The following is a 14,941-nucleotide window of genomic DNA, read 5'->3' as shown; positions in this document are numbered from 1 at the left end:
GGGCTGCCCAGGAAGCAGGGGCCACAGAGAGGTCTGTGGTCAGTGTTAGAAGGAACAGGTGCTGGAGGACACGAGACATTGTCAAAGGAAAGGGGGTGGTAATGGGGGCCTGACCAGGACAGCTGGGGTTGGGCCCCAGGGCAACCAGGGGTTGCTGGTGAAGGGTGCATTGTGGACCAGGGCTGGGGTGTGGCTTGGTGGGAGCCGGGCATCCTGTTCTTGCCCTTCAGAACCCATCCGATCAAACAGGCCAGACCGCTGGCTGTGGTGTGGCCCAAGGACACTGTCGCCTTGGCTTTGCCCTGGAGCCCATGGAGCTGAGACCTGATGCCAACCACAAGGAGAATGTGCCCCCCAGGCCTGCGGCGCCCCTGAGGCCAGGCAAGATGATTAATGGGTCTGGGTTGGATGTGGCAGGAGCAGCTATTGGCCCAGAGCTCCTTTCCCATCAGGCCAGCCCAGGGCCTCACTAATTCCAGAGATTAGCTGGACAGGGCCAGCTGGACCAGGACAAAGTCTTCCTAGCCTGGGGCTGAGGGAGACTCAGGAAGAGGCAGACCAGGAGTGGGCCTGGCTGGGACCCCTGGCTGAGAAGGGCGGTCTGTGCCGGGGTAGTGGCTCGGGTGCTGGGGACTTTGAGAAGGCTACAGAGCTGCTACAGCCAAGGATGGAAGCAGCCCCCAGACAAATTCAGATTCTGATTCACAGGCCAGTTTCTCCAAGTTCTAGCTGTGTGACTGTGGGGCAAGTTGCCAAACCTCTCTGAACTTTAGTTACTATCTTCAAAGCTGTAAGTCTTCTGGTCCACTCCAGATGCTAGGTCCTCCCTAGTCTTCCGCTGTGGAATGGCCTTGGGGGCTCGGGAGACTACACCCCACCCCAAGTCCCCAAGAGCCACTCCCTTGCAGCTATTGGATGTGTTGGGTCTTGTTCTAACCCCCGGGGCTGTCCCCCATTACCTCCGCCCAAGCCAGAAATAAGTCATCCTTGGCTCTTCTCTTCCCTTCATCCCCCCACCCTCTTCTGAGCCTCCACAGCAGATCCGAATCTGTCTCCGAATTCCCTCTTCTGTCCCTGCCACTCCTGATCCCTGCCCTGTCATCTCTCACCTGGGATGCCCTCAACAGCCTCATTCCTGTCCCCCTGCTTCCCTCTGCCCTCCACCCCGCCTGCGCCCCAGCCCTGCTCCCTGCAGCCTGAGTCAGACCACCACTCAGTCCACTGGGGGAGTCCTGGCCCGCTCCCACCCAGGGCCCTGTCTCTGACCAGCACCCCCCAACCCACCCCAGCACCGAGCACCAGCTCCCCCCCCAACCAGGGCACAACTGTCTCTCCTCTCTTTAGAGCAGCAGAGATTCCTGAAGAGCCGAGATGTCGGCCTGGGCAGTGGACTTGGCCGGTGGGCGCGCTCGTACCAGGCCCAGAGGGGAGGGCCTGCCGCCACACCCTCCCCAGGGGCCGAGCTGTGCCAGGAGCCTTGCCGAGTCCAGACCAACCTGGCTGGCCCGAGCCCTGGCCTGAGCCTCGTCCTGAAGGACACAACTGGCCGGCTGATGAACTCAAGCTTGCGACAGCAGAGCAACCTGGAGCGCCCGGCCGGCAGGCCCCAGGGGAGGGCCCGAGAGCTCGCCATCCAGCAGAGTAACCTAAGCATGAGGGGGACCAGCTCGGCCGAGTGCAGAAGTCCCATCAGTCCCCACCTCTGGCCCCACACGACCCCTCTGTCCCCACACGATCCTCGGCCCCAAGGATCACTGGCTTGCCCATCCTCCAGCCTGAGACAGTCCCGGCTGCTGGCCACAGACTCCCCCGGCCCAGATGTCCAACCTGCTGCAGGCTTTGCCCCTTTCAATGGGCACACACGGCCAGGCTCCAGACCCTGGTGTGGCCTGGGGAGCTGGCCCTCTAGGCTCAGGGGGGAGCCCCTCACCCTGGAAGACCTGACTGTCCCTGTCCAGAGCCAGGCTCGGGGCCCATCCCAAACTGCCATCCACCAGCTGCTGGCCTCCGTGCAACACCTGGAGCACGCAGTCGCCCGTCTCGGGTGCCAGGCGTCCCAGGAACCCAGCAGTGGCCAGGTACTCCCTGCCCACGCCCAGCCCAGCCAACCTGTTCTTGCTTCCTGGGATGGGAGGAAGAAACACCTGCCAGGTCTCAGGGAAACTGCCAATTTCCCAGAGACACAAGGGACCCAGGCTGGCCTCTCAGACTCTCAGGCAAACAGGAAGCCTGCGTCCCTGGAGACCACGCTGGGGATCCTGACTGGGGATTTCCTTGACCCTAAGCAGGCGGTCCTTCTGGCCAAGCCCCTGAGGCAAGGAGAGAACTTCTCCCCCCGGCCGACATACGGCAGCGGGCAGAGGGGAGGCCCCTGGCTCCCTCGAGGGGCGGGCAGCAAGGAGGCCAGGCTCTGCTCTCCGGCCCACCCCCGTGCTGCCCGGGGCGTCCCAACTGGGCGGAAGCGGGGGCAGGTGACTCTGCTGGAGCAGGTCAGCAAGGAGGAAGAGAGGAGGGCTTCCTGCCCAGCAGACGCAGCCCCAGCAAGGAGCACCATGCAGGTAGAGGCCAGAGGAGGCCGGGTGTGGGAGCTGGGGGACCTCAGGAGGGCTCCTCCCAGGAACTCTCATGGCCAGCTGGCTGCCGCTACGCTGTTACACCCCCTTCCCCCGGAAAAGGAGGCCTTGGGCAGGCAGGCTTGGCAGAGGGTGTCCTGTCCTGCTCGCTCCTCAGCCTGAGAACTGTGTCATGTCCTTTTGCTTTCCAAGAAAAAAGCCCGAAACGTGGTGAGCCTGGAGTCCGAGACAGCCCGGTGAGGCCATGGGCTGGGGGGTGGGGGCCGGCCACCCTCCTGGGAGAGCTGCTCCCCCATTTGCCTGGGCCAGTGGAGACCAGCCCCTGATGGAGGTCAGGCCCTGGTGGCAGATCCATGCAGGACTTCTGGGAGAGGGGACTTCCTTCACCCTGTCCCTGCTGGGGAATGCGAGGGACCTCCCGGGCCCCAAGGACAGGGACATGGGGACTGCTGTGGCTGCTGGGAATCTGCAACTTCTAAGGCTGCCTGGCACTCTTGACCATCAAGGGGGCATTCTGCGGCTCCAGGAGCTTGCTTGTCCGGGATTTCCCGGGCTGGCCACCAGCAGAGGGCAGTTCCTCCAGTCCGCAGCTGGTCTTCCTGCGGCAGCATGAGGCGTCAGGGCTGGACAGGTGACCTGGGTGGTGCCCGGCCCCCAGCTGCTTCCTGGGGCCCAGGGGCCAGGCCCACCCCCCTGATCAGCCCCGGTCTGGCCCCAGCCGGCAGTGGCTGTCCAGATGTTTTGGAGCCTGGTGGCACTTGGTGCAAGAACGGCGGACAGCGGCTGCAGCAGAGGCCCTGGGCCACCCGCAGGTGTTACGCAGAGGCCTGTGGGCGCTTGGGCGGGCTCCGCGGCTCCAGGAGGCCCAGCTGGAGGTGGCGTGGAGGCGACACACTCAGGCCTTACTGGCCCAGAGCTTCCAGAAGGTCAGGGGCCTCCCGGTTGGGCCATGGGGCGGTGATGAAAGGCTGGTATGTCTGGGGAGGGGGTTCCTGTGGGGCACCTGTTCCGTACCTCCTCAGTGAGCTGCGGTAGAGCGGGTGGAGGGCCACCCAGACACCTGAACCAGCTCTGCTGGTGTTCACATCCTGCCTCCGCTACTTTCCTTTTTCCACGATTTCTTGCTATGTGGCTTTGGGCAGGTTACTTAACCTCTCTGCGCCTTAGTTTCTTTCGCTCCAAAATGGGATAATAATAATAGTACCTACCTTTCAGGGCTGCTGGGAGGTTAAGTTAATAAATAGAAAGGACTTAGAACCCTGCGTAGCACACAGCAAGTGCTCTACCGTATGAGTGGTTGCTATCTTTTACCCGTGGCTGGTCAGCCAGGACTGCCAGGACACGTCTGTGTTCTTCCCTCCTTGGGAAACGGGTCCTCTGGGAGGGCCCAGCTCCAGGCTCTGCCTCCCAAGGAAAGCGCTGCATCTTGGGCTCCTTCTCTCCATTCATTCATTTATTCCCAAAGGGGCCAGGCAGTCTACAGGTTAAGACCGAAGGCTTTGGAGTCGGACATTTCTGTCCCTGCACCCCACCCTGGTGCCCCCTCTTGGGGCACATTTGAGGCTGCCGCTGACATCCTTCTCTCCCTCTCTCTTCCCCAGTGGAGAAACCGGACTCTGCAGCAGAAGCAGGGGCAGCCGCACGTCCAGGCTGGGCCGGGACCCCCACCCTCTGGGGCAGGACAAGGCCAAGGCCCCTCAGGAAGGGAGCCAGGGGTGGACCCCACCAGGAGAAACAGGTAGTGCAGGACACCCCAGTGGCCCCTGGGCAGTGCTGGTGGCCTCCCTTCCCCCGCTTCCTGCCTCAGTGTCCCCCCTCCCCGCTCCCCCCATAAGAGAATGAAGATGAAACCTGCAGATGTGGACAAAGCTTTGTGCAAGAGTATGTCCATGGCAGCATTATTTCTATTGCTTGTAAAAACTTCAAAACAGCCTAAGTGCCCCACGGTGAGGGAGAAAATTATGGTTTAGCAACTGTTCAATACGATGTTCATCAAGACTTTAAAAATTCCTCCCCATTCATTTTTTAAATTTTTCGTTTCAATATCTTTATTGGTGTTATTTCTAATTGTAACAGTAATGCGTGTTTGATTTGAAAAAAACACTCCCAAATAGTTGAACCTTTCACCGCCCTTCCCCATGTATTCCCCCTTCCTAGAAGTAGTTTCATGGGTATTTGCATGGAATTTTTAGTGACAAGGAGAAATGGTTTTGGTATGTTAGATGGGGGGGGGAGGCTAAAAAATGGTGTGTAAGATATTTTTCGTGCACATGAAACAATACAGAAGGAAAAACAGTGAAATGTCGTACAATTACTTAGCACTACCGAACAGCTCACTTAGAGATGGCTAAGACAGTTAAGCTTCATGTATTGTGTATTTTATTATTGTGTATTGCTCAAAATGAAAATCAATAAATATTTCGTCCAAAAAACATGCTGAAATAAGCAGATAGTGCTTATCTCTGGAGCAGTGAAATTCAAGTTGGCTATTTCCTCTCCATTCCCTCAATCTTCCACTACAGCAAACGATGGGGTTTGTTTCTATTTGTAAATGAAACAAATGTGTTTAAAATAATTATTCAAATGCCATTTGTTTGAATACATGTTTGCTGTGAGAATCCAAATGGTATTGAAGAGAATGAAATGGGGCGCCTGGGTGGCTCAGTCGTTAAGCGGCTGCCTTCGGTTCAGGTCATGATCCCAGGGTCCTGGGATCGAGCCCCATGTCGGGCTCCCTGCTCCGCGGGAAGCCTGCTTCTCCCTCTCCCTCTGCCTGCCACTCGCCCTACTTGTGCTCGCTCTCTGTCAAATAAATAAACAAAATCTTAAAAAAAAAAAAAAGAGAGAGAGAGAGAATGAAACAAAAGCAGAACCTCCCCCCAGATCGCTTTGATAATCAGGGATGATATGGAGAGAACGGGTTGGGGTAGGGGCAGCTGAGCGCACATTTGCACCTGCCGTGGTGGTGGCCGGGTGGCCAGGTTGGGACTGTGTGCTCTCCCTCAGCCTGACCCGGGGCATCGGTTTCTCTATGGGCAACTTCACTCACAGTCCAGGGAGTCCGAGGGAGGAGGCAGGAGCCTGGCCAAAACCAGCTGGAGGCGATGGGGTAGACCAGATGCTGCAGGTCTTACAACAACTGGCCGGTGAGCTGTGGGCCCCGGGAAAGTAGGGGAGAGGGAGCGGGGTTGGCCCCAAGCACCCACACTGGGCAGGGCTGGGGCTCCTGAGCGAATGAGTGCTTACTGAGCGTCTACTTGGACAGCTTCCCAGACACGATTTCATTTGAGCCTCACGGGACCTGGGCAAGGCTTTGTGCCCAGTTTACGGATGGGGAAAGTGAGGCACAGAGAAATTAAGTGACCAGCTTGAGGGCACACAGTATGAAAGGTGCACATCCTGTATTTGTGTGCGTTGATGTTAATACAGCTCCTGCAGAAGCTTGAGTGTTCGAACCGGAAGGTCCCTCAGACATCACTCACTCCAGGGAAACTGAGGCCCAGAGACGGGGAACGACAGAGCCTCCTCCTGTCCTGAACCTCCCTACTCTCTCTCTCCACTTTACAGTCTTCCTGTTGTGGTACCATCAGAAGGACTGGGCCAGGCGGGAGAGGGGGTTCCAGGGAGAGGCCTCCCAGGTCACACCGAAGACTCAGAGGAGGGGGAGACGCCCCCAAGCCCGGTGCTCTCCTGCTGTAGATGCACCCAGGGTGGCCTTGCCGGACACTCAGCAGCGGAGAGCCTGGCTCTGCAGGTAGGGAGAAGTAGAAGAAGGTGGGAGTGGGGACCCCCTTCCTTGAGGCAGAGGGATTTGGTCCTAAGCAAAGCTCGGTGCCGGCAGCCCCCCAGCCCCGCTCCTGGAAGCACGGCAGTCACACAGGGTACGCCAGTAAGTGTCGTGAGCGGAAGGAACACAGATCCATAAGAGGGTTTTTCCCGTGTTAATTTTTTATGATGCGACATTTACATCTTACACAAAAGTAGAGAAAATAGGTACTAACCCCCAGCGTCCCCATCACCAAGCTTCAAGAAAATCGCCTCCTGGGGGCGCCTGGGTGGGGCAGTCGGTTGAGCGTCTGACTCTTGGTTTCGGCTCAGGTCATGATCTCAGGGTCCTGGGATCGGGCCCCGCGTCAGGCTTGGCGCTCAGCGTGGAGTCAGCTTGAGGTTCTCGCACTCCTTCTCCATCAGCCCCTCCTGTTCATGCTTTCTCTTTCTAAAATAAATAAATAAAATCTTTAAAAAAAGAAAGAAAAAGAAAATCACCTCCTGAAAACCTTGTTTCATCTGTACCCCAACTGCTTCCCCTATGTTATTTTAAAGCAGGCCCCCCACATCATACCGTTTCACCCATAAATACTTCTATAGCATCTCTAAAAGATAGGGACTCCTTTCAACAACATAACCACCGTGCCACGATCACGCTTAAAAGTGAACATTAATTCCTTAATACCAACTGTTTTACAGGTACACATTCTGTTATAGTTTGTTTGAACCAGGATCTAAATAAAGTCCTCATGTTAAAGTTGGTCGATAAGTCATTAAAGTCTTTTTGAGCTCTGGGGTCCCCTCTAGTTTTTTCTTTGCAATTTATCTGTGGAGGAAACCAGGTTGCTGATCAAGTAGAGTTTCCCCGGGTCCACATCCTGCTGCCTGCATCCCCCAGTGCAGTTTCTTTTTTTCAAAGATTTTATTTTTATTTATTTATTTGAGAGAGAGAGGAGGGAGGGGGAGAGGGAGAGAGAGAAGCAGACTCCCCACTGAGCAGAGAGCCCCACGTGGGGCTGGATCCCAGGACCCTGGGATCACGACCTGAGTGAGCCAAAGGCAGACACTTTACCGACTGAACCACCCAGGCGCCCCCCAAGTGCAGTTTCCTAGGAGAACTTTGAGTGAAGTTTGCTGAGCTCAACCATGGTTCCACGGAGATGTGAGGATGAATGCTTGGCCCGTTGAGGGAGAGCCAGCAGGAGAGCGCCAAGCGAAGGAACCATACAGGCAAAGGCCCGTGACAGGGGAGTGTGGGAAACTCAAAGGACACCCTGGCAGCCCAGGGTGGGGGCCGGGGGGGGACCGCTGGGGGTTTTCAGCAGGGGAGCAAGATGACTGCATTTGAGATTGGAAAAAGATCACTCTGGCCACTGAGCTGCCAGTGCCTGGAGGGGCCCCGAGTGGATGCGGGAGGCTGCGGAGGCCATCCGGGCACCCGGCGGTGAGGGCGTGGTGGCCCGAACAGGGTCAGAGAGTGAAGTGGCTTGTCCAAGGCCTCAGCAGTGGCACGGACGACTCATACCAGCGCCTTCTCTCGGTTCCCCAGGTGCTTTGGGGCCTGGCAGCAGTTTGTGCAAAGAGCCGCCCGGTCCCGGGACCACCTGGCCCGCCGCCGGGCAGGGAGCCTGAAGTTATGTCTGCAACAGTGGGTGCGGATGAAGCAGCTCCGGGCCTCAGATGGAGCGAAGGTGACCCGGCTGTCCCTCTGTCGCCAGAAGGCGGGTGAGCAAGCAAGTGGCAGGCCGAGGGGCTCCCTTTCCCTCCCACCCCAGCAAACAGTGGCACCTAAGCTCCGTCTGTGGTGGGCCCCAGTGGAATTGATGGCTTCTCGTGATGGGAGGTGGTAGAACCCAGCGCATTCTGGGGGGTGCGGTCTGATGGCCCGGGAGGGTCCAGGAGGGGTCCCCAGAGTGGGCAGGCCTTGGCTGGGCCCCATCCTCACTCCGGGTCAGGAGCTTCTCTAGGCAAGAGACTTCGTTCCATCTTCCACTAGGAGGGGACGTGATCCCTGCTCTCGGAAGCTCCTGGTCTGGGGGATAATACACAGCCCTTGTCCCCCTCCCCCCAAAAAAATATCTGATAGGGGAAAATGGGCTCTTTGAGGTGTCTTGGAGGGGAGGATTTGGAAGCAGTGGGAGGGGGCAGTGCCTGGGAGGGGAGGTCCTAAGGAGGGGTGAGGCGGGCTGGGGCAGCAGCCCACACCATCCCTGACTGCCATGGGTGCCGCCAAGGGCTTTGGGTGGAAGGAGGTCCCTGGGGACACGGCTGATTCATCCTTTGACTGCTTCTCAGGGAATGTGGCCCTCTGCAGCTCAGCGCCTGGAGCGGCTACAGCCCGTGGCCGGGGGGTAGTGGCTCAGGCCCAGGGGCTGCCCCAGGAGCAAGGCGGGGGCTCCCTGCAGGAAGCCTGCCGGAGACTGGCCCTGCACCGGGCACTGCTGCTCTGGAGGACGAGGCTCTCCCAGCGCCAGAGGGCGGAGTAGGTGTCCATGAGCCTGTGACCTGGGGTTGGGCCCGGGGGTACGTACAGGGTGGGCACGTGAGCAGTGCTCAGCCCTGGCAAGTGTCCCACGGAGAATGGGCCAGGTCCTGCCCTTCCCCGAGGTTCCTGCAGGGACCCTGGCATGCTGCGGTAGCCGGCAGGCAGGTGCGGGGCTGAGGCAGGTGGTCCAGGGGCCGGGAGACAGTGATTGAGCAGAGAGCAAGCTGTGGGAGCCATGGGGTAGCCGGGGACACAGACACAGACCCCTACCTCCCAGGGGGGCTGGAACCTGATGGAGAGGTTGCTTGCTTCTCTCCGGGCTAGAGGGGGGAGTCCCCTGGTGGCAGGAACAGTGTCTGCCTCACCTCGGTCTGGCATGTTAGAGGCATGATAGATACTGTAAGCAAGTAAGTGCCCCCGTCTGCCTCGTTATACAGCTGGAGAAACTGGGGCTCAGAGGGCCGAGCAGCTTGCTCTAAATCACACTGTGAATTAGGAGCAAGAAGATCCCTGTTGCTTTTCTACAAGACAGTCATTGCTGGGACTGAGAGTCCAGGCTGATGGCTGTGGGTGAGGGGGTGATGGGGGTCAGGAGGGGCCAGCGACGCCAATGAGACCTCAAGTGGAACGTAAGCCAGCAGTTGCAGGGATAAGAATTCTGTCATCAAAAGCCCCATACTGGGGCACCTGGGGGACCCAGTCAGTTAAGCATCTGCCTTCAGCTCAGGTCATGATCCTGGGGTCCTGGGATTGAGCCTCACATCAGGCTCCCTGCTCTGTGGGGAGCCTGCTTCTCCCTCTGCCCCTCACCCCCACTCGTGCTCTCTCTCTCTCAAATAAATAAAATCTTAAAAAAAAGAAAGAGAAAAAGAAAGAAGAAGAAAGAAAGAAAGAAAGAAACAAGGAAAGAAACAAGGAAAGAAAGAAAGAAAGTCACATGCCTAGTATCCATCATCCCACACCCACTTGGTCCACCTGGACCCTCCGTCTCTTTGAACGAAGCCCCTAGAACTCCCAGAGAAGTCAGTTCACCATGATCCCTCAGAATATAGCTCTCCCTCCTCCAGTCCATCCTCTAGCCTCTGGGCATCAGGGAACAGTATCTCCCTACAACAGAGCTAGGGCTGCCCTGTGATCTAAAATAAGTATTTGGATCCCACGTCTCCTGCTATTTGGAGTTTGGAGAAATGACCTTCCATCACGCCTCAGTGCCCTTATCTTTATAACCGAGCAGAGGCAGAAGTACTGATGTGACCATACATGTGGTCTCCTGAGTCTGGGGTCCTTGGGTCCGGGGCCCAGCTCCCTCTCCCATCAGGAGTGTGGCGAGGATCGCGAGGTGATGCAGGTGTAGTTAGCAGCGGCCTCAGCCTTAGATACTCGTGAGAGTCACTCTGGGAGCTCTGGAAAAGTTAGGAAGCCCAGGCCGCACCTAGACTGCTAAGTCAGAATCTCTGGGGGTGGGACCCCAATGGGCATGAGTACGTCTCAGAGCCCCCAGTAGTCCCATATGTGGCCTGGTGTTTGGCATGGGAGGCCCCCTTCTAGATCAGCTCTGGCAGAGACCCAGCCGGGGGGTAGCACCTGCTTGGCAGCCCCGTCAGCCAGGGGGTGAGGCTGGGGCCCAGGGACTCACCTGCCCCTTCCTGTAGCTCCTTCCTCCGGGGCATGCGGCAGCAGATGATTCGGCGTATCCTGAGGGGGTGGCATTTGAAGGCGTGGGGTCCGAGCACCCCATCAGACAGTGCCAGGACCACCTTGGCCCCGGAGCTCCTGAGCGGCATCCTGGGAAGGGAGCCCTTGCTGGGCTGCAGCCCACCCCGAAGCTCACTAGAAAAGGTGAGGGGCAGGGGGTGGGGGGCAGGTGGGAGGAAATGGTGGGGACAGGGCAGGGGCCCAGGGATCCAGGACTCCATCCCTCCCTCCCCAGGCTTCCATGGCCCCCACCCTCTTGGAGACCCTCCGGCTGAGCTTTTTATGGGCCTCTGAGCAGCGGCAGAAGGCACGGTGCCTTCTGCTCTGGCAGGTGCAGGCCCAGCAGTCCCGGGGTGCAGCGAGGTGGCACCAGTGTACTCTTCAGAGGCGGTAGGGACCCCTCCCCATGGTGGGTGAGCCATGCCACCCACCACTCTGTGGACATCCTGTTCCCAGTCCCCTTCCCATTATTCCTTGACCTTCACAGCAGCATCCCTTTGCGGTCTGCCTCCCAGAGGGCTCCCATCTCACGCTCCAATCTGTTGGTACCCAGACTCAGGTCCTCTGGACTTCTGCCCTCCTAGCCTGCCAGTCGTTTCTCCCAGACACTTCATAGCTGTGGCTCATTCATCTATTCATCCGCAGCACAATGCTCAAGTGTCGGTCTGCCTGGGTTCTAATCCCAGCTTTGCCCCTCGCTAGCTATGTGATCTTGGGCAAGTTGCTTAACCTCTCTGTGTCTCCTCCATCTCTCCATTTGTATGGGGATGATAACAGTAGTCACTCCGATGGGCATCAACAAGGTAGGGGCACGCAATCCCCTGGCCCAGTACCTGGCACATAGTAAGCACTCAGTTCATGGCAATGTTTATCACTGGTGGCTGAGCTCAGGACTTGGTTGGGGTCCGAGGTCCCATCTTATCCCTAACCTGTCATTGTGACACTCGGAGTAGCATTTGAGCAGTCCAGCCCCCCCAGCAAGCCACGCTCCCCCATGAGGGAAACAGGGAGAAGACTCCCCTCGAACTCCTAGGAGAGCCTGGGGTGGCACTGACCATCCTCAGGGTGGACGCTCCCCTTCCTAGCATCCTCCTCGGCTGGAGCCACTGGGCCACGGCCCGAGGGGCCCGGAGAGAGCTGGCTGTTGGCTGGGCCTGGGACCGGAGCTGCAGGGCCGCGCTGGGCTTGTGGCGGAGGCGGCTGGTGCAGGGGCGAGAGGTGGAGCAGTGGGTTCGGGCGCGGGGCCGCACACTGGTTCGACGCGCCCTGCACTGCTGGCATTCCTCCTGGCAGAGTGAGTCGGGGCCTGGCTCCGGGTCACTGAAGGGGAGGGAAGGGCTCGGTCCATCAGGGAGACCCAGGGTTTTGTGTCCTCCAGCACAGAGTCCAGTGATGGGACCCCCACAGGGCACACCCAGGACGGGGAGGGGGCAGAGCGGAACCTAGGGGCCTGGACATTGCCCGTCCGTTCCCTGGCTATGTGGACCTTACACAAGCTACATAACCTCTCTGAGCCTCAGCTTACTCATCTGTAAAATGGGGATCACAGCAGTACCCTCCTCATAGGGTGATTGTGGGGAGTCTATGAGACCATCCATGCAGTGTTGGCTCAGAACCCAGCTCCTAGTAGGTGTTACTGTCATCATCATCTTGTCTTCATCCTCATCCTCATTATCCTCACCTGGCCTTCAGGAGTCATGGGCCTGAGCACTGAGTCATGGTGTCCTCAGAGCCCAGCATAGGAGGTGATCACTGCGGGCCGTTTTCGAGGCTTCCCACTATACTAACACATCGTATCAATGAGCTGGCGGGTGGGGACCTGGTCGTTCTGGAAAGTTCATGTCCTGTCCACTGGGGACAGCTGCTTCTCCAGCCCAATCGCTGCCCAGTTATGCTGACCCAGGGTTGCCAGACCTCATTTTCAAAGAAAAGCTGGAAATCTAGATTTTTACATGAATTCTCCTGATTCCTAAACATTTCCAAGAAATGAAAAACAATGAGCTGGGTTGGCCTGGTCATTGCAGGATACTTGTAACCGAAGCATTTAAACCCTGGGGGCCTCCTCTGCCCCTGCTTGGGTCAAGTGCAAAGGGCTGGCTGAGGAGGGGCCCACAGTTACCCAGGGCTGAGGGGCAAGGCTAGGATGAACACCCGGGGGCATCTCGGCGTCTCTCTGGCCACAGGGCAGCAGTTCCTGCATGCAAAGTATCAGAGGTGGGTGCAGGTCCATCTCCGGGGCTTGAGGAGGTCCGTGTTCCAGAACTGGCGGCAGGCAGCAGCTCGTCGGAGACACCCAGTGGAACCCCCAGAGCAGCTTCTACTGCACAGGTGGGTGGGCCCGGGGGTAGGAGGATGAGGGTCATCTCCACTCTGGAAAAAGCAGAGAGACAACTCAGGGGACCTAACGAGGGAGCCATAGAGTCATGACCACCGACCTTCCTTTACTTGCTTTGTTCGAGGGGTGCCCACCTGATGCCCTGATGAGCCCCAGGTCTCCAACTCCTGGCCAGGTCAGTCCTTTGGTTTGAGAGGACACAGGGAAGATGGGGGAAGTCCATGCCTCAAACATCCACCATAATGTGTGTTCCAGTGTCTTGCCCATGTCTGGTTTGAGCGCAGGCAAGTTCTACTCTATACAGTTGCCAAAAGAGCGAGCTCTTCATCTAAATAGAGATGTTCTAGTAAAACATATATAGCTCATTCGTGCAGAGTTAAAAGCAGCGGGGACAGATGATGCTTCCTCCCACAGTTCAGCTACAAATTCGCAGATGTTCACGGTGTCCCCGCACGGGCGGCCGGCCATTGACGGCGGATTACGGATCCTGAACAGATACAGCTGAACAGTGGGCACAGTTTTTTTGGCCCTTCCTGGAGTGGGCACTGTGCTCCCCTCACCAGCCTCCTGCCCCCGAGTGGGCTTGTGAGGGGAGACCAGGCCTGGCTGCCCCCCCGCCCCGGTGGCACTGACCCTTGACCCCACACCTGCTATGTTCCCACGACCTCCTGGGAGCACCTGCCCTCCTGAGTCCGCCTGCTCGTGCGGAAGCCCTGAACCAAAGCCAGCACTTTGACCCTTTACACATCGGTTCCTACGTTCTGAAGGCACAGGGTTGTGTATGCAAAGCCACGTATAACCTAGGACACTTTGGGGCGGCATCTGTGGGTGCAATTTGGAATAAATGGGACTTTTGATGCTGAAAGTCAGCTGGGCCTCTCCTCTGCTCCTGTTTTTCAGCCACTTCCAGGCCTGGTGTGGAGCTGAGAGAGATACAGGGGTGGTCCCGGCCACGGGAGCCTCTCAGGATGGCCCGAGAAAGGCCGTGGGGGCAATTGCCATGTGGCAGGACGCCCAAGCAGCCAAGGCCTGGGCACAGGAGCAGTTTGTGGCCCGGGCCTCCGTGGCCCGCTGGAGAAGCCACGTGCAGGGGGGACGGGCGGACAGGCAGCTGAGCAGGGCCCGGGCCCGGCAGGCCTTCGTAGCATGGCAAGCAGCTCTGGGCCAGCGCCACAAGGCCCGCCGCCTGGCAGAAGGCAGAGTGGCCCTGTGCCGGACACAGCGGGTGCGTGAGTCCCGCCTACGCCGGGTCAGCCGAGCCCGTGCTGCCCAGAAGCTGAGCGCCAGGTGGGTGCCCGTGGCCAGAGGGCAGTCCCACATGGTGCTTCCAGCTCAGTCTGTTTCTGAGGCCTTGAGCTTGTTGTTGGCAGAGGTAGAGGGTATTTGGTGGCTGGTGACAGGGCTCAGGAGGCTGGGGTCAGAGGGAGAGGCGGTCCCAGCCACTGCAGCTCGTCCTGGGGTCCAAGGCCAGACCTGCACTTTCCAGCAGTGCAACCCCTCTCTGAGCAAGTCTTTGAAGGTCAAAGGAAAATAACAGGCCTGCCTTAGAGAGAGAATGCATGGGAGCACTCGGCTCAGGGGTCAGAAACACAGCAGGTGCTCATTAAACAGTGCTCTTGTGAGGGAGGGCGAGGCAAAGTGTAGCAGCAGGACTGCCCGCTCTCTGTTGCCTCAACAAGATGCTTGTCCCTGACGTGTGATGTTCTGCTGCTCTACGGGCCTCTTTTAACCAGATTTCCCCAGAAGAGGGATGAGGGGAGGAGCACCAGTGCGGGCTTAGCCTGGAGGTCCCCGCGCAGCAGGGCACTGGCGAGGGCTGGGAAGGACCCCCTACAGCCCACCACACGTGGTTTCCTCCCTCTCTCCCAGTGTCCTAGAGGCCTGGGCCCAGTCAGCAGCCAGGGGCCGTGTCCAGCGAGCCACCATCACCCAGTTCCAGCAGGCTGGGTCCAGACGCCTCCTGTGGACCCACTGGGCCCAGTGGCAGGCAGCGCTGCTCAGTATGTGGTTGGAACCACAGGCGGAGGCCCAGGAGGCCCGTGCAGTTGACCTCAGGCAGTGGCCCAGGGTGGCCAGCAGAGGACG

General features: G+C 58.5%; 1 protein-coding gene across 1 annotated transcript in view; it reads left to right on the top strand.

The window, feature by feature from the left end:
- Positions 1-311: 311 nt before the first annotated feature.
- CUNH1orf167 (chromosome unknown C1orf167 homolog) overlaps positions 312-14,941 on the top strand; it is an 18,297-nt gene continuing 3,667 nt past the window's right edge. Inside the window, exons 1-16 of the mRNA XM_032415182.1 lie at positions 312-381; positions 1,345-2,489; positions 2,766-2,809; positions 3,100-3,204; positions 3,292-3,499; positions 4,175-4,311; positions 5,580-5,719; positions 6,273-6,327; positions 7,891-8,066; positions 8,637-8,823; positions 10,479-10,665; positions 10,757-10,911; positions 11,607-11,815; positions 12,705-12,849; positions 13,757-14,085; positions 14,659-14,856. Coding sequence (XP_032271073.1) covers positions 312-381; positions 1,345-2,489; positions 2,766-2,809; positions 3,100-3,204; positions 3,292-3,499; positions 4,175-4,311; positions 5,580-5,719; positions 6,273-6,327; positions 7,891-8,066; positions 8,637-8,823; positions 10,479-10,665; positions 10,757-10,911; positions 11,607-11,815; positions 12,705-12,849; positions 13,757-14,085; positions 14,659-14,856 — 3,490 coding nt within the window. The remainder of the gene's footprint in view (positions 382-1,344; positions 2,490-2,765; positions 2,810-3,099; positions 3,205-3,291; positions 3,500-4,174; positions 4,312-5,579; positions 5,720-6,272; positions 6,328-7,890; positions 8,067-8,636; positions 8,824-10,478; positions 10,666-10,756; positions 10,912-11,606; positions 11,816-12,704; positions 12,850-13,756; positions 14,086-14,658; positions 14,857-14,941) is intronic.

The sequence above is a fragment of the Phoca vitulina genome, unplaced genomic scaffold (assembly GCF_004348235.1).
Source record: "Phoca vitulina isolate PV1807 unplaced genomic scaffold, GSC_HSeal_1.0 scaffold2, whole genome shotgun sequence".
Lineage (NCBI taxonomy): Eukaryota > Metazoa > Chordata > Mammalia > Carnivora > Phocidae > Phoca > Phoca vitulina.
Note: the sequence above shows the minus strand (reverse complement) of the source record. Positions and strands in the feature narration are given on the sequence as shown.